The sequence below is a fragment of the Bos taurus genome, chromosome 3 (genome assembly GCF_002263795.3).
Source record: "Bos taurus isolate L1 Dominette 01449 registration number 42190680 breed Hereford chromosome 3, ARS-UCD2.0, whole genome shotgun sequence".
Classification (NCBI taxonomy): domain Eukaryota; kingdom Metazoa; phylum Chordata; class Mammalia; order Artiodactyla; family Bovidae; genus Bos; species Bos taurus.
In genome coordinates this window covers 85,835,471-85,858,658 of record NC_037330.1, presented here as the reverse complement: position 1 = coordinate 85,858,658, position 23,188 = coordinate 85,835,471, and the positions used below count along the sequence as shown (strand labels likewise).

At 41.2% G+C, this 23,188-nt stretch overlaps 1 protein-coding gene across 3 annotated transcripts in view; it reads right to left on the bottom strand.

Moving 5' to 3' along the window:
• LOC530929 (cytochrome P450, family 2, subfamily J) overlaps positions 1 to 22,389 on the bottom strand; it is a 41,204-nt gene extending 18,815 nt beyond the window's left edge. For all 3 annotated transcript variants that reach the window (XM_002686348.6, XM_005204529.5, XM_059885335.1), the window contains exons 1-6: positions 22,124 to 22,389; positions 10,272 to 10,434; positions 7,358 to 7,507; positions 6,810 to 6,970; positions 3,585 to 3,761; positions 1,451 to 1,592 (exon numbers count right to left, since the gene is read on the bottom strand). In XM_002686348.6, the coding sequence (XP_002686394.1) occupies positions 1,451 to 1,592; positions 3,585 to 3,761; positions 6,810 to 6,970; positions 7,358 to 7,507; positions 10,272 to 10,434; positions 22,124 to 22,333 (1,003 nt within the window). In that variant the 5' untranslated portion in view covers positions 22,334 to 22,389. The remainder of the gene's footprint in view (positions 1 to 1,450; positions 1,593 to 3,584; positions 3,762 to 6,809; positions 6,971 to 7,357; positions 7,508 to 10,271; positions 10,435 to 22,123) is intronic.
• Positions 22,390 to 23,188: the final 799 nt, after the last annotated feature.

Genomic DNA, 23,188 nt, shown 5'->3' with positions numbered 1-23,188 from the left:
ATTTTTAACTGAAGGATAATTGCTTTATAGTATTGTGTTGGTATCTACCAAACATCAACATGAATTAGCCATAGGTTTACCCATGTCCCCCCACACCTGAACATCCCTCCCACTTGCCTCCCGTCCCACCCGTCTAGGCTGTTACCCAGCCCCAGTTTGCGTTTCCTGTGTCTTGCTGCAAATTCACATTGGGTATGTATTTTCATATGGTATTCTATATTTCCATGTTACTCTCTCCGTATCTCCCACCCTCTCCTTCCTCCCCTCCCAGCCATGCCCATAATCTGTTCTCAATGTCTGTGTCTCCACTGCTGTTCTCCAAATAGGTTCATCAGAACCATCTGGTTTCCCAATTCCATATCTGTGCATTAGTATATGATATTTTTCTCTTTCTGACTTACTTCACTCTGTATAATAGGCTTTAGGTTCACCCACCTCATTAGGACTGACTCAAATGCATTCCTTTTTATGGCTGAGTAATATTTCATTATATATATGTACCACGGCTTCTTTATCTATTCATCTGTTGATGGACATCTAGGTTGCTTCCATGTCCTAGCTGTTGTAATATAACTGCAGTGAACCCTGGTGTACATGTGTCTTGTTCAATTTTGGTTTCCCCAGGGTATATGCCTAGTGATGGGACTGCTGGTCATACGGTGGTTTTATTCCTAGTTTTTTAAGGAGTGTCCATACTGTTCTCCATAGTGGTTGTATCAGTTTACATTCCCACCAACAGCACAAGAGGGTTCCCTTTTCTCTACACCCTCTCCAGCTTTTATAGTTTGTAGATTTTTCAATGAGGGCCATTCTGACCCGTGTGAGGTGATATCTCATCATAGTTTTGATTTGCATTTCTCTAATAATGAGTGATGTTGACCATCTTTTCATGTAGTTGTTAGCCATCTGTGTGTCTTCTTTGGAAAAATGTCTGTTTAGGTCTTTTGCCAACTTTTTGATTGGGTTTTTGCTTTTCTGTTATTGATTTGTATGAGCTGCTTACATATTTTTGAAATTAATGTTTTGTCAGTTGTTTCATTTGCTATTATTTTTTCCCATCCTGAGGGTTGTCTTTTCACCTTGTTTATAGTTTCCTTTGCTGTGCAAAAGCTTTTAAGTTTAATTAGGTCCCACTTTAAAATTTTTGTTTTGATTTCCATTATTCTAGGAGGTGTGTCATAGAGGATCTTGTTGTGATTTATGTCATAGAGTGTTCTGCCTATGTTTTCTTCTAAGAGTTTTATAGTTTCTGGTCTTACATTTAGGTCTTTAGTACATTTTGGATTTATCCTTGTGTATGGCGTTAGGAAGTGTTGTAATGTCATTCTTTTACACACAGCTGTCCAGTTTTCCCAGAAGCACTGACTGAAGAGACCTTCTTTGCCCCACTGTATATTCTTGAGGAGGCCCCATTCTGACCCAGCCGAGGCCCACCCACTGACGTGCTCACCTTGGATTTCAGGGTACAGGGCCATGTAGAGCAGACCCCAGCGCAAGGTGGTTGAAGTTGTCTCTGTTCCAGCAAAGAAGAGGTCCAGGGTATTGTAGATAAGGTTTTCTTCATGGAAACTTGAAGCAGCATTACCCTTATGCTAGAAAGCACAGTGATTATTGATTTATTCAGGTGGTTCTTAGTTGCCACAACACACGGGGTTTCATCCTAAAGAAAACATGAAGGAGAGACTACCCCAGGAGAAATAACTCTCCCTTTGGCTGTCTCATGAGGCAGAGATTTATTACTGGAATATCACTGCCCGTAGTGCTGAAAGCTTTTGTTAGCTTTGGTGGACAAAAAGGATAACTAATTTTTTACACCCATAATTAGGCAGAATCTATTATTACACTGGCAAACAGCCCTAGGTTCCAATATTAGCGACACCATTCACTATTTGTATGACTCGAGCAAGTTAACAAACCTTTCTGTGCTTCAGATTCCTGTTCCACAAAACAGACATAACAATACTCACCTCTTAAGATGGAATTATGAATTATGTGAGTAGGAAAGGGCACATAGCAATTCTCAACGAATGTTTGTACCAACAACAGAAACAATAACTGAATTTCTCTAAAGTATAGTAATTCTCCTGAGAAGGCAGTGGCACCCCACTCCAGTACTCTTGCCTGGAAAATCCCATGGACGGAGGAGCCTGGAAGGCTGCAGTCCATGGGGTCGCTGAGGGTTGGACACAACTGAGCGACTTCACTTTCACTTTTCACTTTCATGCATTGGAGAAGGAAATGGCAACCCACTCCAGTGTTCTTGCCTGCAGAATACCAGGGACAGGGAAGCCTGGTGGGCTGCCTCTATGGGGTTGCACAGTCCGACACGACTGAAGTGACTTAGCAGCAGCAGCATAGTAATTCTCATATCTCCCCATTAATCTTTTCCTTTTAGGTTAAACTTTTCTGATTCCAACAGTCATTCCTCATGGCACTCCAGCATCTTTACCACCTTTCTTCAATGAATGTATCAATGTTCCTCCCTGTGTGGTCCCACACCTGCATATCTTATAGTAAGTGAAGTCTCCTCCTCATAAAAGAAATCAATGCTTCTATTAATGTTATCACAATAAAGTGAAACAAGAGAGGAGTTGGAAAGAAATCCATTCTGCCAACTCTGGGAATGAATAATCTGACGGGTCAAAGATGATGACACCAATGCAATGATATGTTTACCAGAGGGATGACTATGGCAAAGGTCATCCCATTTGGCTTTTATCCTGCTTCTTTCCTATAGTAACATTGAAAAGTGGATGACATAGGGATGAGGGAGGAAGGCAAATGTCTCTCTCATCTGAGGCTAAACTCGCATCTGACTCAGATTTACCTGTGTTCTGCAATGGGGAGCTGGGGGAAGGTGTAGGAGACTGGGCATTGGTCCAGCTAATAATGAAATAATACTTTTTTTTTCCTTTTATGTACAGGTCCTTCAGATATGGGTAGAGAATGGATTACGAAAAGGCAGTATTTGGTCTTTCTAAAGTCCTTAGGCCAAATACTGATAAACCTCTGTCTTCATTTTTAATTGTCCCGTCAATTTTGAGTTAATGTTATTCCTACATTCTGTGAAGTACTGCCTCTATTTTTCCTCCCCTGTGGTAGGCTGAATAATGACCCACAAAGAAGTCTATGTCCTTAACTCTAGAATCTGTGAATTTTATATGGCAGACAAAATTCTCTAGATATATTGAAATAAGGCTCTTGATGGGAAAATTATCCTGGATTATCCCAGTGGGCCCAATACAATCACAAGAGTCTTTAGAAGAGGGAGGAAGAAAGTCATAAAGAGCAGATGTGAAGATGGTGGCAGAAAAAGGTGCTATATTGATGGCTTTGAAGATGGAGGAAGGGGTCATGAGTCAGTCAAGGAGTAAAGGCAGCCTCTAGACTCTGGAAAAGTCCATCAGTAGTTTCTTCCCTAGAGCCTTGAAAGAGCCAGTACTGCCCCTACCTTGACTTGATAAATGTTGGTTGTTTTAAGCTACCAAGTTTGTGGTGACTTCTTACACCAGCAATAAGATATTAGAATCCCTTCATTTGATCTTTAAGAACAATACTTTGGAAAAAAACTCAGGTTTCCTCACCTTTTCTGTCTCCTGGAGATAAGCATCAATGAAGTCTCTTGCTTCAGCAGGATTCCAGTCTCTCTTGTGGTTTTCAATCACACGGGCAACAAACATTTTCAGTTTCCTCCAGTTACTGAAGAGCATTTGGTGTGGACCCGGAAGGAAATTCATTATCCTTGGAAAGACATTGTAGAGCTGATGGAACAAATAAAACTGTCATGGAGGAAAGGGGGGGGGTGACGTTTTTCTACTTTTTAAGATAAGTCCATGGGGTTGCAAAGCGTTGAACATGAGAGCAACTGAGCAACACATCAAGGAAACCGTAGTCTTTTCCTATCTCTTTTATTTACTTAAATTTAATCCTTTGAGTCAACCTTGACTCTTCTCTTTCTCAACCCTCTTCTTTCCCTTCCAGCAAAGCATTTCAACCCTCCATCCAAAACATGACACTTCAGACCAATTTTCACCACTCCATCTGCTTTGTCATCCTAGTACAAAGTACTAACATTTTTTATCTGGATGCTGTAAGCCTCCAGCAGGTTTCCTGATGCTCTCCCTAACCCCCTTCTCAGCCCGTCTTCCACTGAGCTGCCATAGAGATCATTTAAAAGTTTAATGAGATCATTTCACTTTCTGACTCTCAATCCGACAATGACTTTCCAAGACATTTAGACAGATCCTACCTCATTCTCCTGGCCGGGAGCTCTACATGATCTGGCCCCTCACCCTCCTGGCGCCTCCTCTCCTATGACTCCCTGCCATCTTGCTCTCCCTTACTCTTTCCAGTCCAGCCCCATTGGTCTCTGTGCAAACATAAAAAAAATGTTCTTGTTTAGGACTTTGTAGTTGCTATTTCTTTCATCTAGAATGGTTTTCCTCTGAAATCTGTGTAACTCCAGTTCCTTAATGTGCTGCTCAAATGTCACCGATTTGGATCCGTCTTAGCTGATGAGCCTACGATTAGCAGCACTTCTGGAACTCTCTTTCCATTCCTTTATTTTGTTTTATATTTTTCCATGACAATTGTCATTAGTTGTGTGTGTATATATATTTGTGTGTATTTGTAAAATATGTATGTTTATCTGTGTATATGTATCTAACTATGTATCTACATTCCTGTGTATCTAAATATCTAGGGCAAACACATATGTGTATTTATTTGTCTGTCCTCACTATGAGGTAAGCTCCATGTGGGTAAAATATTTTTTACTGAAATACAGTAGTCTTTGTATATATTTTTTCTAATAAAATATGAAAGAAAATAGATAGCATAAGGTAATGGAAAGTTGCCTAGATTTCAAATGTGATAGGTATGCATTTACAATTAGGTCTGTTTCTTTCTAGCTATAGTACTTTGCTAATGGTAGTAATAATGATATGATCTGTATCTACCTAAACTAGCTGCTAATGGGGGCAAAGGTTATTTTCATGACCAAATGACATGAGAGCCATACCACACTTAACACAGAGCCAGTGGAACACTATGTGGATTTGTTTACACATTCCCATATCTGCTTGCATACATCAGGATGATCCATTTCATTAGCAAGGTGAAAAGGCAGCCTTCAGAATGGGAGAAAATAATAGCCAATGAAGTAACTGACAAACAACTAATCACAAAAATATACAAGCAACTCCTACAGCTCAACTCCAGAAAAATAAATGACCCAATCAAAAAATGGGCCAAAGAACTAAATAGACATTTCTCCAAAGAAGACATACAGATGGCTAACAAACACATGAAAAGATGCTCAACATCACTCAGTATCAGAGAAATGCAAATCAAAACCACTATGAGGTACCATTTCACGCCAGTCAGAATGGCTGCAATCCATAAGTCTACAAGCAATAAATGCTGGAGAGGGTGTGGAGAAAAGGGAACTCTCTTACACTGTTGGTGGGAATGAAAACTAGTACAGCCACTATGGAGAACAGTGTGGAGATTCCTTAAAAAACTGGAAATAGAACTGCCTTGTGATCCAACAATCCCACTGCTGGGCACACACACTGAGGAAACCAGAAGGGAAAGAGACACGTGTACCCCAGTGTTCATTGCAGCACTGTTTATAATAGCCAGGACATGGAAGCAACCTAGATGCCCATCAGCAGATGAATGGATAAGAAAGCTGAGGTACATATACACAATGGAGTATTTACTCAGCCATTAAAAAGAATACATTTGAATCAGTTCTAATGAGATGGATGAAACTGGAACCTATTATACAGAGTGAAGTAAGCCAGAAAGAAAAACACCAATACAGTATACTAACGCATATATATGGAATTTAGAAAGATGGTAACAATAACCCTGTGTACGAGACAGCAAAAGAGACACTGATGTATAGATCAGTCTTATGGACTCTGTGGGAGAGGGAGAGGGTGGGGAGATTTGGGAGAATGGCATTGAAACATGTATAATATCATGTATGAAACGAGTCAGCAGTCCAGGTTCGATGCACGATACTGGATGCTTGGAGCTGGTGCACTGGGACGACCCAGAGGGAGGGTATGGGGAGGGAGGAGGGAGGAGGGTTCAGGATGGGGAACACAGGTATACCTGTGGCGGATTCATTTCGATATTTGGCAAAACTAATACAATATTGTAAAGTTTAAAAATAAAATAAAATTTAAAAAAAAAGAACTGCTGTAAAAAAATAAATTAACTGAGATAAAGTATGTATAGTTGTCCATCAAAGTGCCTGGTCTACTTTGGATCTCTAAGAAATGCTTTTTACCCTGCCCTATTGCTCCCTCCTAACCTCCCAGGATTTTTATTCCTTGGGAACAGTCAGCCTGGTATCCACTGAAGTCCCATTACTGAACTCAATTTTCCAGTAATTAGTGCATATATGAAAGTAGCATCTAACTCTTTGTGAACCCATGGACTGTAGCCTGCCAGGCTCCTCTGTCCATGGGATTCTCCAGGCAATAATACTGGAGTGGGTTGCCATTTTCTCCTCTAGGGGATCTTCCCAATTCATCTTCAGCGTCACCTGCATTGGCAAGTAGATTTTTTTTTTTTTTTTAAACCACTGAGCCACCTGGGAAGCCCTCTTTGTCTATAATCAATGTTCATCAATGTTACACAAAACATCAAATTCAACAGACTGACTTCAGACATGTTTGTCAAAGTCAATTTTAAACGGTTGTGTTAACTTAAGAAAAAAATAAAAGGAAGAACCCATCTCTGTCTGACATCAGCTCATTGTCCTTCTCCAAGGTAGGAAGTGAGAACCGCCTCACCTGGCACCACACTGTTGTCTCTAAGTAGGTGACCTCATCCAGCAGCCTCAGCAGCTCCTGGAACTGATCATCCTGGTAGTCAAACCGCTCCCCGAAGGTGATGGAGCAAATAATATTGGAAACAGCATTGTTGATTTTGAAGTGAGGGTTGAAAGGCTGTCCTGGAAGCAGAAGAAGAGATAGAGACTTCAGATTGGTTCGTTCCTATTTTCCAGAGTATATTCTACGTGGCATATAACACACTGACTACAGAACTATATCTGAAACTGTGGTCCCAGCACCCTACATAGGTCTGACACACAGCAAGTATTCAGTCAATGCCTGGAAGTCAAATTGATGACCAGGATTTAAAACCAATAATGAGTTTTATATCCATCTTCTTCTTAACACTCAAGCTCCATAATGGCAGTTCATGGTTAGCTGTTCACTGTTATCGCCTAATCACCCAACACAGTCCTGGGCTTATGACAGAAATGTAGGTATTGATGAGCATCTGGTTAGTGAAAGCATGAACCACAGTCCCTGTACCTGTCCTAGGACCTGCTCACCTTTCTCCTCTCCTATTGCCTGGATGAGGTAGGCAACTTCTTCCTGTATGCGTTCCTCTAAGCTCTTCCTTCCTAAACCAAAGTTCCTCAGAGCTGTCAGGGAGAACCTTCTTTGCTCTTTCCATATGTGGCCATTGGACATGATCAAGCCTGGGAAAAAGAAAGCCAACATTATGAAAAGAAAGTCAACAAGACCCATGAGGAACAATGTATCACATGAAAGGAAGGGGAAGGGCTTTAAGGTGTTTGAAACTATTCAGAGAAATAATCCCAAAGCAATGGATACAATGGCTAGCATTTACTGACTACTCATAATGAAAGACCTTTTAGCATTTTTAATGCATTATTGAAAAGGAAACTGAGGTGTAAGAGATAAAATAAACTCTGCAATGTCACAGAGTTAGCAAGCAACTGAACAGGATTGAAATTCAAGTCTGTTTGACTCCAAAGTCCATTTTTGATGACTTGTCATATAAGTATATGTAAATATTTGTATCATACAACATACTAAGAGTGCACTTGTGGATTAGACAAAATCCATATTCACAAGGTAAGTCCTTTAGGTGAGATCTTATCTAAACCAGGCCTTGAAAATAAATGAATCACTCAAGAAAGCACGGAAGAGTGAAACATCTATGCAGAGTGGACAACACAGGCAGAGGAAAACAATCCATCTTTGTGTGTTCAATAAATGATCATTTATTTCATAACACAGGGGAGGTCACCATCCTTTCATTTATTTACTTCCAGAGTACTCTTCAACTCACTCTTATACCTGACTTTGGCTTACCCCACGACAAGGACATGATCTTCCCTGCTGTCCAGTCCAGGATCCTTTTCAGCCTCACCACCATGTGTCATCAGCATGAGATGTTTCTTTCTTGAAACACTCTCTTCCAATGGTGTCCAGGACACCACACTCTCTAGATTTCCCTCCTTTAATCTCTGACCACAGAGAAATTCCTGTATCTTTTGTTAATTCATCTTCTATTGAATTTTGAAATGATGGAGCTCTTCAAGACTAGGCCTGAAGTCTTTTCTCTTTATCTATATTCCATTTTGGGGGAAATCTCATTAGTTCCTAAAATTTTAAGTGAAATCTACTGATAGTTAATATCTATTTCTGGCCCTCAGCACTAGACACATATACGAGTATCTGCTTGACTCTGCAGATTTAAATGCATTTCACACTCAGCATATCTATAACTGAATTCATTATTTGCTCTATACAACTCTCCAGGCCAGCCAACACTTTGTCCTCTTCCACATGTCCCTTCTTTCCTTTACCTACCCATTTGGGTGTCTACCTCAACACCTCATTCTCCCTCTGTCTGGGTCATCATGTCCTACCGGATTTTCCTCCTTAGAAACTTAAATACATGTATCTTCACAGTCGCTCTCCTGGTCTAACCTGTTGGAGTGCTATTTCTCTCCACCTCCCTAGTCCAGGCCACCATCTCGTCTCACCTAAAACGCTGCAATAGTCTCTTGCTCCCTTTATTCCATTCTTCACATTATAGCTTTGAGAAGTCTTTAAAATGTACCGTGTAAGTATGATGATCCCTTTCTATACTGAAACCATGCAGGAGCTTCCATTGTTCTTAGGATAAAAAGCAACATCCTTAATTTGCATGAACTATTCCTGTTAGAACTCAGCAGCTTCATCTCCATTTAATCCCTGTGCGGCAACACTGGTCACCTTTCAGTTCCTCCAGTTCAGTGTCCTTCTTCCCACCTCAGAGACTTTTCATACTCCATTCCCTCCACCTGATAGTTTTTTCACTTTATGATATTAACTGTCACTGTGTTAGCTTTACCTAAGTCTCAGGATATTAGACACTCTTAGGAAGTACATTATGCTCTTATCTTCATAACACTAAGGTCTTAAATTGTTAGAGTAACTGATACTGTTTTTCTGAATGAAATGTAAGTTACAGAAAAATAAGGACTTTGTCATTCTCCTCGCTGTTCTGTTACTGGTGCTGACCACCAGGCTTCATATGGCAAATAAACACAGTGAATGCATGTAGAGTTAGTGGGTAAAATATTTCAAAGAGAAATTGAGAAGCACCTAATAATATGGTGCTTTCGTAGAATATTGAGTTTTTCATTTAGATTTTTAAACGTGTAAATTTAATAATCATTTTAAGTATTTATGCTAAACCCCTCTTTTTCCATTTCAATGATTTTACTTATTTATGGCTCTGCTGGGTCTTCACTGCTGTGGGCTTTTGTCTAGTTGGGACAAGCAGGGGCTGCTCTCTAGTTGCAGTGCACTGGCTTCTCACTGTGGTGGTTTCTCTTTTTGCGGAGCACAGCTTCTGTATTTGTGGTGCACAGGCTTAGCTGCTCCGCGGTATGTGGGATCTACCCATGTCTTCTACACTGGCAGGCAGATTCTTTACCACTGAGCCACCAGGGAAACCCCAAACCCTTCTAACAAAAATGGAAGCCTCGAGATATCTTGTAAGGCACAGCCTTAACAACAGATCACAAGAAGCGAGACGCAAGAAGGGATCACATAATCAAGAGGAGGAGGAAGCTGATCCACATCCATTTTCCTAGGGGAAGAGATCTGAGTGGAGAAAGAGAGCCTGAGAATTCATTGCCTTTCCTCTGCGAAAAAACACATCACATCACTGAGTGATGAGGATACTTATTTATCTAAGCATCCAGAGTGAGTTCATGCAGGTGATGTCGCTTTTCCCAAATCCCTGACATTAGGGTGGACCCTGCCAGGGGCCCTGAGGAGGTACCTTCAACAGAGAAATGAGGGCACTCAGCTTCCTTAAGGGGCAGGAACTTATGAGGGGCCTAGTCCCTGGGAGTGTTGGAGAATTACAGAAACAAAAGTACCTTTCACAGACTATAAGAATATCAAATGTACACATCTTATATTAGTCAAGAAACTTACCATTTTTCTTAAAAACACGCTCTCGAATAGGGCTTATGGGGCGGTTCACAAAGTTTTGGTCCTGGTAGACAAGGACTTCTTTGATTAAGGGCAATCCAGTTATAACAACTGAAGGCAAGTCACCGAATTCCAGGCTAAAAAGGTTCCCGTATTTCTTCACAAACTAAAAAATAGTAAAAATAGTCATAGAATATGCGCATGTCTGTGTGTCATGGAATGTAGAGTATGTGTGGCTGTGGGAGCTTGGATGGGACAGGAAGGGTATGTGTGTGTGTGTGTGTGTGTGTGTGTGTGTGTGTGTGCGCGCATCCATGTTATGCACCCAGGTTTGATGGGGATGTTTCTGTTTCCAATTCTCCTCTTCTCAACTAGCCTCCGGTCGAATCTACTATAGGACGTGGACATTCCTTATAAACATTCATTCATATGTTCGACTTCCTTGAATTGAGTATCCGCCATTTCTCCTGAGAATAAGGCATAAAGATTTAACAAGATAAACAAGGTATCTAACCTCAAGTATCTTCGTGTCTAGTAAAGGGCAGAATTCAGCCCATGTGCCTTACCAGAGAAGGCAGAGATGTGACTAGTGAACATGGACTTCTTAGTAAATCACGTCTGCTTGATAGAATGTCCTTTTCCTCAACATGTTTTAGGTGACAGAAAATTCATCATAAGGCTGGGAGAAGAGCACACTGATTCTGGAGCCGAGTGTAAGTCTTAACTCTGTGGCTGACTAGCTGCGAGCTCCAGGGAAAATTGCTTAGTTTTTTTTTGTTTTTGAGTCTCAGTTCCCCAGTTGCCCAGTTCCTCAGTTCCCCAGTTGCATTAAAGTGAGAAAATAATTCTTTCCCTCAAATAATTCTATGGAGAAAAATGAGAACAGAAATGTGAAAGGCACTTTGTTCCCTGGTCCCTGGCAGATAGCCACTCGAGTCTCTGGGGAATGAATGGGCTCTGTGTGCAAAGGGATGCGGGTGTGCTTGTGCATGGTGAAAGATAGGACAAGAACACAGGGATGATGTCGGGAGAAAGGCCCTGGTGGTCACAGACAACCACATCTACTGGGTGCCATGATAACTACCTTTCATGTTTTATCTCATTTAACCTACAACTGCCCTGTGGCAGTAATGATTTTCCTTGTCTTTCAGCAAGAAGTAACTTAGCCAAGGTTGCAAAGCTATTGCACGTTGGTGACAATTTTCCAGGCATTATGTAAGATTTAAGGACAAAGCCATGGACCTGAGATGGTGATAGGAACTTAGAGTTTAGTGGATGGAGAGAAAGAATGTGAGACTGAGGGTGAGGGATCTGGGGGGAGGGGAGAGAGAGAGAATGGAAGAGTGGGTGGGTGGGTCAGGAGTGTACACAAACGTGCAGGTATGTGCAAATATGATTTGGACTGCAGTCAACAGTCATTAATCAATGTCTTCCCTGATATGTTTACTCAAGACAGCAATCTAGATAGGCCCTGCCTCTGCCCCCAGTGTGCAGGGCTGTGTCCTGCTGCAGGCTGTGTATCAAACAGAAGCACATATTTCCTCCAGGGGTCTATGGCCCCATCTCCCCACCTGCCATGACTGATGCTCCCCCATGTCTCTCCAAATGCCCTGGACCCCACTGGCCCATCAAAGCAGATACCATGGATTTAGTCTCATTCTACACCCTGCTCCCATGTTAAAGGCCAAGGCTGAACTCAATCCTTCCATCGTTCTTTTAGTCCAGAGTCTTCCAGCTGTGTTTGCTCATTACCAGCACGGTAAGTCTGTCTTGTTATAAAGAGAAGAGCCAGGATTCCATCTCAGTCTGGTCTGGCTTTAAAGTACATGTCTTTGTTCTAAAAAATGGCAGGAATGGGTCTCTTAAATCAAGACATTTTATTTCATTGAGCTGAATGCCTGGATGAACTTCTTAGGTTTTACTTTAGAAAGGATTTCTTGACTATTTTAGAATATACAGTAAAAATATTTTTGGAATGGCTGAAAATCTCAGTTTAAACTAAAGAACTCCTTACTGACAATGGATACAATCTGGAACCTCAGCTTGTTCTTGGAAGGAATTAGGCATTCCATTAGTGTTTACTGAAGTGAACTTCTACAGAGTTCTATCACTTAGAACTTTCTGCCCAAGTGTATTTCTAGTCCAGCAGAACTAGATCAAACATTTTTATGGTGTGATCAATAGTATAAACGTGGATACATCAAATGACCTCCTGCAGTCCTGGTACCAATGATGGTGATGTCTACCAATTCTTACATAACCATGCCAGTCACTGTGCCAATGGCTTTACTTGGAGGTAAACTTAAGTCCCAGTGTCATCTGAGATTTTGTAAGATAGAGAATACACTTCAATGTACAACAATAAACAAGTTGTTAAGAAAGGGACAGTATAAGGGAAAAAAGAGGTTAAAAATAAGGCTGTCGGTCTCCTACACTGTTGGTGGGGATGTAAGAAGGTCCGGTCACTACGGAAACAGTACAGCGGTTCCTTAGAAAACGAAACATACTGTTGCCACGTGATCCAGCAATCCTACTCCTGCCATACTTTTGGGCAAAACCATAATTCAAAACAATGCATACATGTTCACAGCAGCTCTATTCACAATTGCTGAGACATGGAAATAACCTAGATGTCCATTGGCAGACGAACGGCTAAAGAAAAGGTGGTACATGTATAAGACGAAATACTGCTCAGTCATAAAAAGAATGAAATAATGCCATTTGTGGCAGCGTGGATGGACCTAGAGAATATCGTACTAAGTGAACTAAGTTAGAAAAAGACAAATACCATATGGTATCACTTATATGTGGAATCTAAAGTATAACGTAAATGAAGCTGTCTACAAAACAGAGACAGACAGGGACGCAGAGAACAGATGTGTGGTTGCAGCGGTGGGGCATGGGAGACGGACGGAGTGGGAATTTACGATTAGCAGATGCAAACTATTATATATAGGGTGGAAAAACAACGAGGTCCTGCAGTATAACACAGGGAACCATACTCAGTATTCTGTGATACACCATTGTGAAAAAGAACATCACAAAGAATACACATATATAAATAAGTGTATATATATATAAACTGAATCACTCTGCTGTATAGTAGAAATTAATGCAGCAGTGTAAAAAAGTGTAAAAAAGGTGGTTCAGGAGTCTGAAACAGGCTTAAGGAATGAAAACAGAAAAATAAACAGAAAAGGAATGGCACAGTAGCTATAAGAGGCAAATAAAAGTGATAGGTTACAGGAAATTTCATATGAAGGATAAAGTTCCCACATGTAAGATTAAGCACTTAAATAATAAAATGGAGCAAAATACATGTTTAGGACAAAAAATTAGAAGTGTTGAGTTAGTGAGACAAGACACTGAACCATGAAATGTAAAGTTGAGGAAAATACTACTTTATCTAAGTTCTTAAACCCAAAAACCAACAGACAAAGACACAAAAAGAGAAAAGGAAAAAAAAGGAAGAGTGCACCAACTCTTACTCCCACTAGCAGTGACAGCGTCTGTTGCTCTAACACTCACTGGCAAGTGTGTGTGTGTGTGTGTGTGTGTGTTTGGAGGGGGGCTGGACACAAGGAGGACTAAGAGTCTCTCTTACTTATTAAATTATATTTTAAAATGTGTCACTCAATGTATTTGTATTGCTTTTGTCATTAAAAAGTGCTTCTATCCAATAAAGCACAAAAGAGAAACCTAAGGACATAGGAAATAAAACTTCATGGCATTTTATACAATTTTTTAAGCAATAAAATCATTTGAATATAGAGTATGTCATGGATCTGGTAAAGGAAAATCCTGTACACGTGAATACATTTATGCATAAATGCAGTTCACCACTCCCCTGAGGTCCACAAACTCCTGCTAAGACTACTGGTCTAACTGGTAGTTCTTGGGATTATATTAGGTTTCTGAGAAGAGCCTGTGGAAATCAAATTCAAGTCCAACAGGTTTCTATGAACTGGTTTGGAGTTGTCAGACACCTTCTGACATTGCTATGTTATATGTGGGGACAATACACAGATCACTATGCTATGGTGTTTTCCTGAAGTGCCAAAGCCTCCTGAGGAAGGCTGACTGCAGAAAAAAACTAATGCATAGAAGAAGATGAAATATGTTACCATTCTGGGGCAAGGCGCATGAAGCTATTGAAAGAGGAGAACAATTTCCACTCAATATATGGGAGAAAGTGTCCAAGAGGACGATATTTGGGCCAGACTGTAAATGAAGGTCAGGGTACTGGCAAAAGGACATGTATTGTGAAGGCAAAGATTTTAGACTGTGGGAACGGCATACACAAATGCAAAGACAGGGAAACGGCTTTCAGGAACAAGTGAGCTCTCTTTTCTGACTACTGTATAGGTTCATTAAAGAGCACTAACCCTATGGTAGGTCAAGGCCCATTGCTGGGGGTATAGACCCTGAAGTTTAAGATGCCCCCAATCTAATGGAGCATACAGATAAGTAAACAGTTCTTCTTAGTATTACCATTCTATACAATAAATTATCAAATGGGGGAAAGTAGGGAACACATAAGGGGACCGAAGACTAGCATACGTTCCTGGAAACAAACAAACACCTTTTTGTTTATGTAGGAAGTGGGGAAACAAGCCTGACAAGGTACTGCGAAATAGACCAAGGATATCTTAATGTCAAGTGAAATAATTTGGATCTTGTTTTGTTTCTAGCTAGAAAACTGAATGCAGAGAAGGCAATGGCACCCCACTCCAGTACTCTTGCCTGGAAAATCCCATGGACGGGGGAGCCTGGTAGGCTGCAGTCCGTGGGGTCGAGAAGAGTCGGGCATGACTGAGCGACTTCACTTTCACTTTTCACTTTCATGCATTGGAGAAGGAAATGGCAACCCACTCCAGTATTCTTGCCTGGAGAATCCCAGGGACAGAGGAGCCTAGTGGGCTGCAGTCTATGGGGTTGCACAGAGTCGGACACGACTGAAGCAACTTAGCAGCAGCAGCAGCAGAAAACTGAATGAGAGGTAAGGGCAGTGAATGCTTAAGAACCTGGATTTTGAAGTTATACAAACCTGTATCCAGCTTCTGCTTGTTACTTTCTATGTGATTTTTGCTTTAGTTATTTACCTTCTCTCTGTCCCAGTTTTCAAATCTATAAAATGGGGGCTATTATTAGTTTCCATCTTTGGGATGGTGGTGATAAGTAACCACAATACTAAAATAAATAATACAATTATTTATTGTTATTGATATATTTGACAGTGTGTTTTAGCAAAATGACTCTGGTTAGATCTGGACAAAGGAATGGAGGGGAAGTGGCCAGAGAGTAGATTGATGGAGCCCATACAGCAATCAGGCCAGACAAGTGATGCCTGGTATGCAGCCAATGACTGGTTTTTCCTAGAGTTTGTTACTATAAGTTTTTGAAGAAGGTGGGGTTGGGTGGTAGATATAGGAAGAAGCATCAACTATGCACGAAGCACCTTGGCAATAAACTGATATTCTTGAACTTATTAGGTTCTTACAATAATCCTATAATGCATTCTTTGTTTTTGGAAAAAGAGGCAAGGAGATAGACAGCACAGCTGATGGGTATAAAATTGGGCTCTTTATAACTCACTGTCTCATCTTTAAATGAAAGCATGAAGATATTATCTCTCTTCTTCTGAGTGACAGACTCCCTAAAGATTAGTGGGCCACATGACATCCCAATTAAAACCCACATGTCCAAGCTTCTCCAGGTGTGGCCAGTGAGATACCTGACAATGGGAGCAGTGGTGATATGTGCATCTTCTGGGTTATGCTCTTAAAGGAAGGTTGCTTCTCATCACCTCCCACTTTCCCTTTCCATGGAATGGACCTTATGTATGCTGATGTTGTAGGACGAGAACAATAAGACAGAAGGAAGTGCGGTTTCTAGATGACCTTGTGGTACAAAGCAGTCTTCCAATCCTGGTCTTCTGGCCTATATCTGAACTTACTTGTGTGAGAGAGATAAATTCCAATCTTTTTTTTTTTTTAGATGACTGTATTTTGGGGCCTTTTTTATTACAAGCAGCTCCATGTATATCCTCACTAAAACATTTATTCACCTTATCTACGGTTCTCCCAATTCAGTCCAATAAGATTTTCTCTTACTTAAAAATATGCTCCTACAATAAGCCATGCAGCTGTGGTATAGGAAGTTTAGAAACAGGAGAAAAAATAAGAGTGGTTCATGGTTCCCATCATGCCATATAAATTGGCCAGTTTCTTCACTGCCTTCTCACTTCATTTTACCTGATGTCACTTCCCCCATTTAAAAATCTCCTGTCTACTTTACTCCATATAACCTCTTGCCTAAGATTCCTTTCCAGTCCAGCCAAATTTAACATTCTATAGAAGCTATCCCCATTGCTTCCCATTCATAGTGATCCCACATAATGACATATCACCTGGTTTACCACAAAGGTTATACCACACATTTGATCATACACTGTCTTGTACTGTGCCTGTCATATGATAAGCACTTCATAAATGTCTGTTGCATAAATGAACCCATGAGTAAGTCAATTATCCTCTAGCTATAGCATGAAAAGTCAGATAGCATCAGTAGAGAATAAATATATGAGTCAAATAATCATGTGTCCAAGGCCTTGTTTGGCCATGACCTACGCTGAATAACTTAGGCTAACTGCTTTACTATTTTCAGCCTGTTTCCTCAGTGGTAAAATGGAAACATCAAAAGATTTCTAACTTGTGTGCCTTTTGTGAAGATTAAATGAAAATGAATCCACATACAAGACCTAGAAGCTAGTCAGTGTTAAGTGCCTGCTATGTTATTCAGTTGTGTCCAACTCTTTGCAACCCCTGGACTGCAGCCTACCAGGCTCTTCTGTCCATGAGATTTTCCAGGCAAGAATACTGGAGTGGGTTGCCATTTCCTCTTCCAGGGGATCTTCCCAACCCAGGAATTGAACCCACATCTCCTGTGGCTCCTGCATTGGCAGGCAGATTCTTTACCACTGAGCCACCTGCAAAGCCCTGTTAATATTACAGCAGATAGTTAATGATAGGTACTGGTAGATAGGTAAGTAAAGATATATAGGTAATGATAGATAATGACAGGCGCTTAATGTTTCCAAACTGCTTGAATGCAAATTTAATTACAGCCAAATCACATTATTTAAACTCTATTTTTTACAACTAGAAATATTTAATTGCAAACTTATATAAAATAAAACAACACTTCTGATTAAAAATCTTTTGCCAGAGATAAGGCCCTAGGCTCAGTATGATCCTTGGCCAGTTTTATGATATGAGGCAAATCATTTAACCTCTCCAGTCATATCTATCTTGCCAAAACAAGGGCACAGATCAAGTTTCTGATTTCAGACAAGAGTGAGTAAAAGCATCCCATTTTACTCCTCCTCAGCCTCATGATACTAACTGGCACATACAAAATTAACACAAATAAAGTCCCATTCTTTGTAGCAAATGAACCAGATAAACAGTGATCCACCAGGACAGAATACTCAACCTTTCTACCTTCCTGTTCCAGAGACAAATACCGTAAGAGCTGTAATCCTCCCCCATCCTAATGGGAAGCTACAGTACTAAAGATGCATGAAAACTTGCCTTCATCCTGTCTCTGCATCCTGCCTTCATCCTGTCTCTACAGCAAGGGAGTACTTCTCCCCTACTGAGTTTGTAAGCTGAATTATAACTATCTCACCCCTGAACTGCAGAAAAGAGACTCCTTGAAGGAGTCAGTGGGCAAAATCCTGATTTCTACAACTCTACAAAAATAAGGAGGTACCCATATTCCATGGAGATAATATGGTTAGATTACTGACTTCTCCCCACCCCCTGTAGTAAGGGAGAGGCTACCCTACTCAGAGGGGCCCCAGTCTTTTGTCCCCATCCTCATTCTCTCCAGCCTGCACTGAGGAGAATGTGGGTTAGAGTCCTATTGAGGTGAACAATATATAAGTGGAGTACACCAATAGAGCACTGCAAAGGCCTTATAACCTAAACTGACACTTGAACCACAATTCTCAAAAGTGAACATTCTAAACATAAGCAGGTTGACTATCTGCAAAAATAAAAGATTTACATAGAGTCCAGAGTCATGTACATACACAAAATGTCCAGAGTATAGTCCCAAATTACTCATGTTATCAAGAACCAGAGAAATCTCAAAGTGAACGAGTTGAAACCAATACTGAGATGATAAAGATGCTGTAATTACTGATTAAAGATTTTAAACCAGCTATTGAAAACATGTTTCCATAAACAATTACACTCTTGAAAAAATTTTAAATAGAAAATCTTAACCAAGAGCCAGAAAATATACATATGAACAAAAAAGAAATTTTAGAATTGAAAAACAATAACTAAACAAAAACTCATTAGAGCAATTCAGTGGCAAAGTGGTAATGACAGGATAATCAGTGAAACTAAAGACATCAGCAGAAAGTGTCCAATCTGAACAATACAGAGAAAATAGGCTGAGAAGAGATCAAAAACTGAGCTTCAGGGACTGATGTTAGAATAGGAGAAGATCTATCACTTGCATCATCAGTGCCAAAGAGGACAAGAAGGAAAAAATATGGACTTGAAAAAATATTTGAAGGAATAAAGGCTGAAAAATTCTCAAATTTGGTCCTACTTAAACTGACTGAGGCAAGAAGTTGTGAGTGAACCCAATAAATCCAAAGAATTCAACACTAAGGCATATAATTGAATTTCTGAAATCTAAAAACTAAGAAAACATAGCTTTCAAAGCATGTAGAGGAAAACAATTCATTACTTATGGGGAACAACAGTTCAAATTACAGCAGATTTTTCATGAGGAACCCTAGTTCCTAGGCCAGAAAGAAGTAGCACTACATTTTCAAGGGTTTAATAAAAGAAAACTGTCAACCTAGAATTCTATATCCAGTGATAATATACTTCAGAAATGAAGATGAAATAAAAACATTCTTAGATGAAGGAAAGCTAAGATAATTTTTTTTTTCAGCAGACCAGTTCTAAAAGAATGGCTAAAGAAAGTTCTTCAGAGAAATGGGTAAATACAGTAGACTAATCTTCTTGAATTTAACACGTTGTGTTTGACAGTTAAAAGAAAAATTATAATACTGTCTGAGGTGGTTCTCAGTGTATATAGAGATAATACTTAAGATAATTTGTATATTATAAAGTGGGGGAAGGTAAAGGGACCTAAAGAGTTTTAAGGTGTGTGTATTCCACCTGAAGTGATAAACCACTGATACTTACTGCAATAAGTTATGTATGCATAGCATGTAATCTTTACAGCAAGCATTTAAAAAACAATACAAAGAAACATACTCAAAAACACTATAGATAAATGAAAATGGAGTTCTAAAAAAATATTCAAGTGACCTACAGGAAGAGAGGAAAGGAGAAAAAACGAAGAGTAAAAAACAAGATGAGTGAAAAAACAAAGTGAAAAATAGGAAACAAATAATAAATTGGCAGACTTAAGTTTTAACAAATCAATAATTACATTAAATATAAATGATCTAAACTCACCAATTAAATGTTTGATATTAGAAGCATGAACAAAAATTTACCTACCTATATGTTTCAAATAGAATGATATAAGTAGGTTAAAAGTAAATAAATAGAGAAGCATATACTATGTAAATATTAATCAAAAGAGAGCTGAGAGCTGGTGTGGCTATACTATATCAGATAAAGCAAAATTCAGGGAAAGAAAATTACCAGAGAAAAAGAGGGACATTACCTAATAAGAAGATAACAAATTCACAAAGACGACATAACAATTTTAGTGCATATGTGCCAAATAAAAGTGCTGTGAAACACATACAAGAAAACTACCAGAACTGAATAGATACACAGAGAAACCTTTAATTATAAGTTGCAGACTTTAACAAGCCTCTCCTAGTAATTGATAGAATTAGTAGCTAAGAAGTCAACAAGGGTTCAGGAGCACTAAACAACTGATTCATCTAATAAGGTCTAACTGACATATAGTACAGAACATTCCACTCAAGAGCAGAATACATTATTTTTCAAGTATGTATGGACTCTGTCTTGGGTCAACTTTAACATAATTTTTTCAAAGTTGAAATCATATATGTTCTCTGACCATAATGGACTCCAACTGGAAATCATTAACAGAAAGAAAACAGAAAAATCTCCCAATACTTGGAAGTTAAATAACATATTTATTAAACAAAGGTACAGGGTTAGACTCCTTAGAAAAGACCCTGATGCTGGGAAAGATTGAAGGCAGGAGGAGAGGGGGTGACAGAGGATGAGATGGGTGGATGACATCACCCACTCGATGGACATGAGTTTGATTAAGCTCCAGGGGTTGGTGATGGACAGGGAAGCCTAGCATGCTGCAGTCCATGGGGGTCGCAAAGAGTTGGAAATGACTGAGCAACTGAACTGAACTGACAGGTTAAGGAGACAAGCTTTAAAACTCCGGAGACAAATCCAGTCACTTAACTGGTACCAATTGTGTGTTTCTTCCAGAAAGTTGATAAAAAACCTTCTCCATCTGAACTTGAGTTTGTATTACACACTCGTGTTTAAAGTGCTCCAGGCATTCAAGGAGAACTGTTATTTGTTGGGAACCTATAATAAGCAGTGTTAGTATTGACCATTCACTGTTTTATTTAATGTTCATAACCATCTATCACAGTGCTGTCTGTCAGCACTGTGATGGGAGGCAGGGAAGCAGCTGAAGGTGCTTGAGAAAGTGCTTTTATGTTGGAGGAAATATTAAGGAATTCAGAATGGCCATAATTAGGGAGCCCTGATGGGAGATGCGGAGAAGGCAATGGCACCCCACTCCAGTACTCTTGCCTGGAAAATCCCATGGACGGGGGAGCCTGGTAGGCTGCAGTCCATGGGGTTGCTAAGAGTTGGACACGACTGAGCGACTTCACTTTCACTTTTCACTTTCATGCATTGGAGAAGGAAATGGCAACCCACTCCAGTGTTCTTACCTGGAGAATCCCAGGGACGGGGGAACCGGTGGGCTGCCATCTATGGGGTCGCACAGAGTCGGACACGACTAAAGCGACTTAGCAGCAGCAGATGGGAGATGATTATAAAGAAATGGAAAGAGGTTACAAGAACGGTTCCAAGTAGCTCCCGGCATCTTGTGTGCCAAGTCGCTTCAGTCCTGTCCGACTCTGTGCGACCCCATGGACTGTAGGCTGCCAGGCTCCTCTGTTCATAGGATTCTCCAGACAAGAGTACTAGAGTGGATTGCCATGCTCTCCTCAAGTAGCTCCCTAAGGAACAAGAACTCTGGGAAGCAGCAGGGATCACTAACAAAATCTAAGCAACGGAGTGACATTTAAGATATTTGGCAAAACTAATACAATTATGTAAAGTTTAAAAATAAAATAAAATTAGAAATAAATAAATAAATAAAAATGATTAGTGAGCGTGGACCGCTGGGTGAGGAGGCTAAATGTGAGGGGCTCAGTCCTTGTGGAGTTAGGAGCAATTCAGTTGAAAAACGGTAAGGATTTAGATAGTATTTATCACCATTTTACCGAGTGGCAAAATACGGGATTTTTTTCCCCAAGGATAATGATATTAAAAAGATAAACTGATCATATTATAAATAGAAAGTCCCAATAGTATGTAACAAGGCCTTCAGTTAAGTGACAGAGAACGCATCGTATCTAACACACTCAACAGTAAACAGTTAACAATATTTCACCCCGGGAAATCACGGGTGGTGTAATCATGCCAGTCACTGGGGAAAAGAGAGAGGTTCAAAGCAGGTGCCCGCTTCAGCCTCAGAACCCATATCCTCCCGCCCTCCCCGGAATGGCCCCTGTCCCGCAGGTCAGGGTCAGGAGGCGCGCGGGCACCTTCGCCCGCTCCTACCCGCTGAAGCGACAGGTGTCCCTGCTCAAAGTCCAGTTGGAAGAAGTTGCCTACGAAGGGCAGGCGCGGGGGCCCCGGCGGATAGTTCTTTGGACGCCGCCTGTTGAGGAGATCAGTCAAGAGGAGAAAGACGATGGCCCCCAGCAGGACAGTGCCAGGACGGAGCGCGGCCCAGAGGGCAGCCGCCAGGGAGCCCAACGCCTCCAACATGGCTGCGCTGGTTCCCCTTCGGCGGTCGGAGTCGGCCGAGGTCCCTGCGGTACTCTGTCTCCGAGCTGCCAGCACCGCCCTCCTTCCCCGTCTGCCCCGCCCCGCCCCGCCCCGCCCCGCCGGGTCTGTCTGTCTGCAGCTCCTCTCCGCCTCCTGCCGCCTCGCCGCCCCTCTGCCCCTCTGCCCCTCTGCTGCTGCTGCTGCTAAGTCGCTTCAGTCGTGTCCGACTCTGTGCGACCCCAGAGACGGCAGCCCACCAGGCTTCCCGTCCCTGGGATTCTCCAGGCAAGAACACTGGAGTGGGTTGTCATTTCCTTCTCCAGTGCATGAAAGTGGAAGGGAAGTCGGTCAGTCGTGTCTGACTCTAGCGATCCCATGGACTGCAGCCCACCAGGCCCCTCCTTCCATGGGATTTTCTAGGCAAAAGTACTGGAGTGGGGTGTCATTGCCTTCTCCGTCTGCCCCTCTAGGTTGCCACAGAGCTTGATCTGCTCGACGCTCCCGGCTCTTTCTCAGGCGCCGCCTTCTGCCTGCCCCTCAACTCGCCCCACCGGGGCCCCTACTCCCCTGTGTCTCCATCTAGCCCTCCTACGGCCCGCCAGGTGCCTGTGGCCAGGTTCCTAGGAGAACCGCAAAGGTGTTGGAAAAGGCCAGGCTAGATTTTGTTACTATTTAGAGAGCCTTTCTCTTTGTGAGAGACTTTTCTGGTAGCTCAGACGGTAGTGTCTGCCCGCAATGAGGGAGACTTGGGTTCGATCCCTGGGTCGGGAAGATCCCGTGAAGGAAATGGCAACCCACTCCAATACTTTTGCCTGGAAAATTCCATGAACTGAGGAGCCTGACAGGCTACAGTCC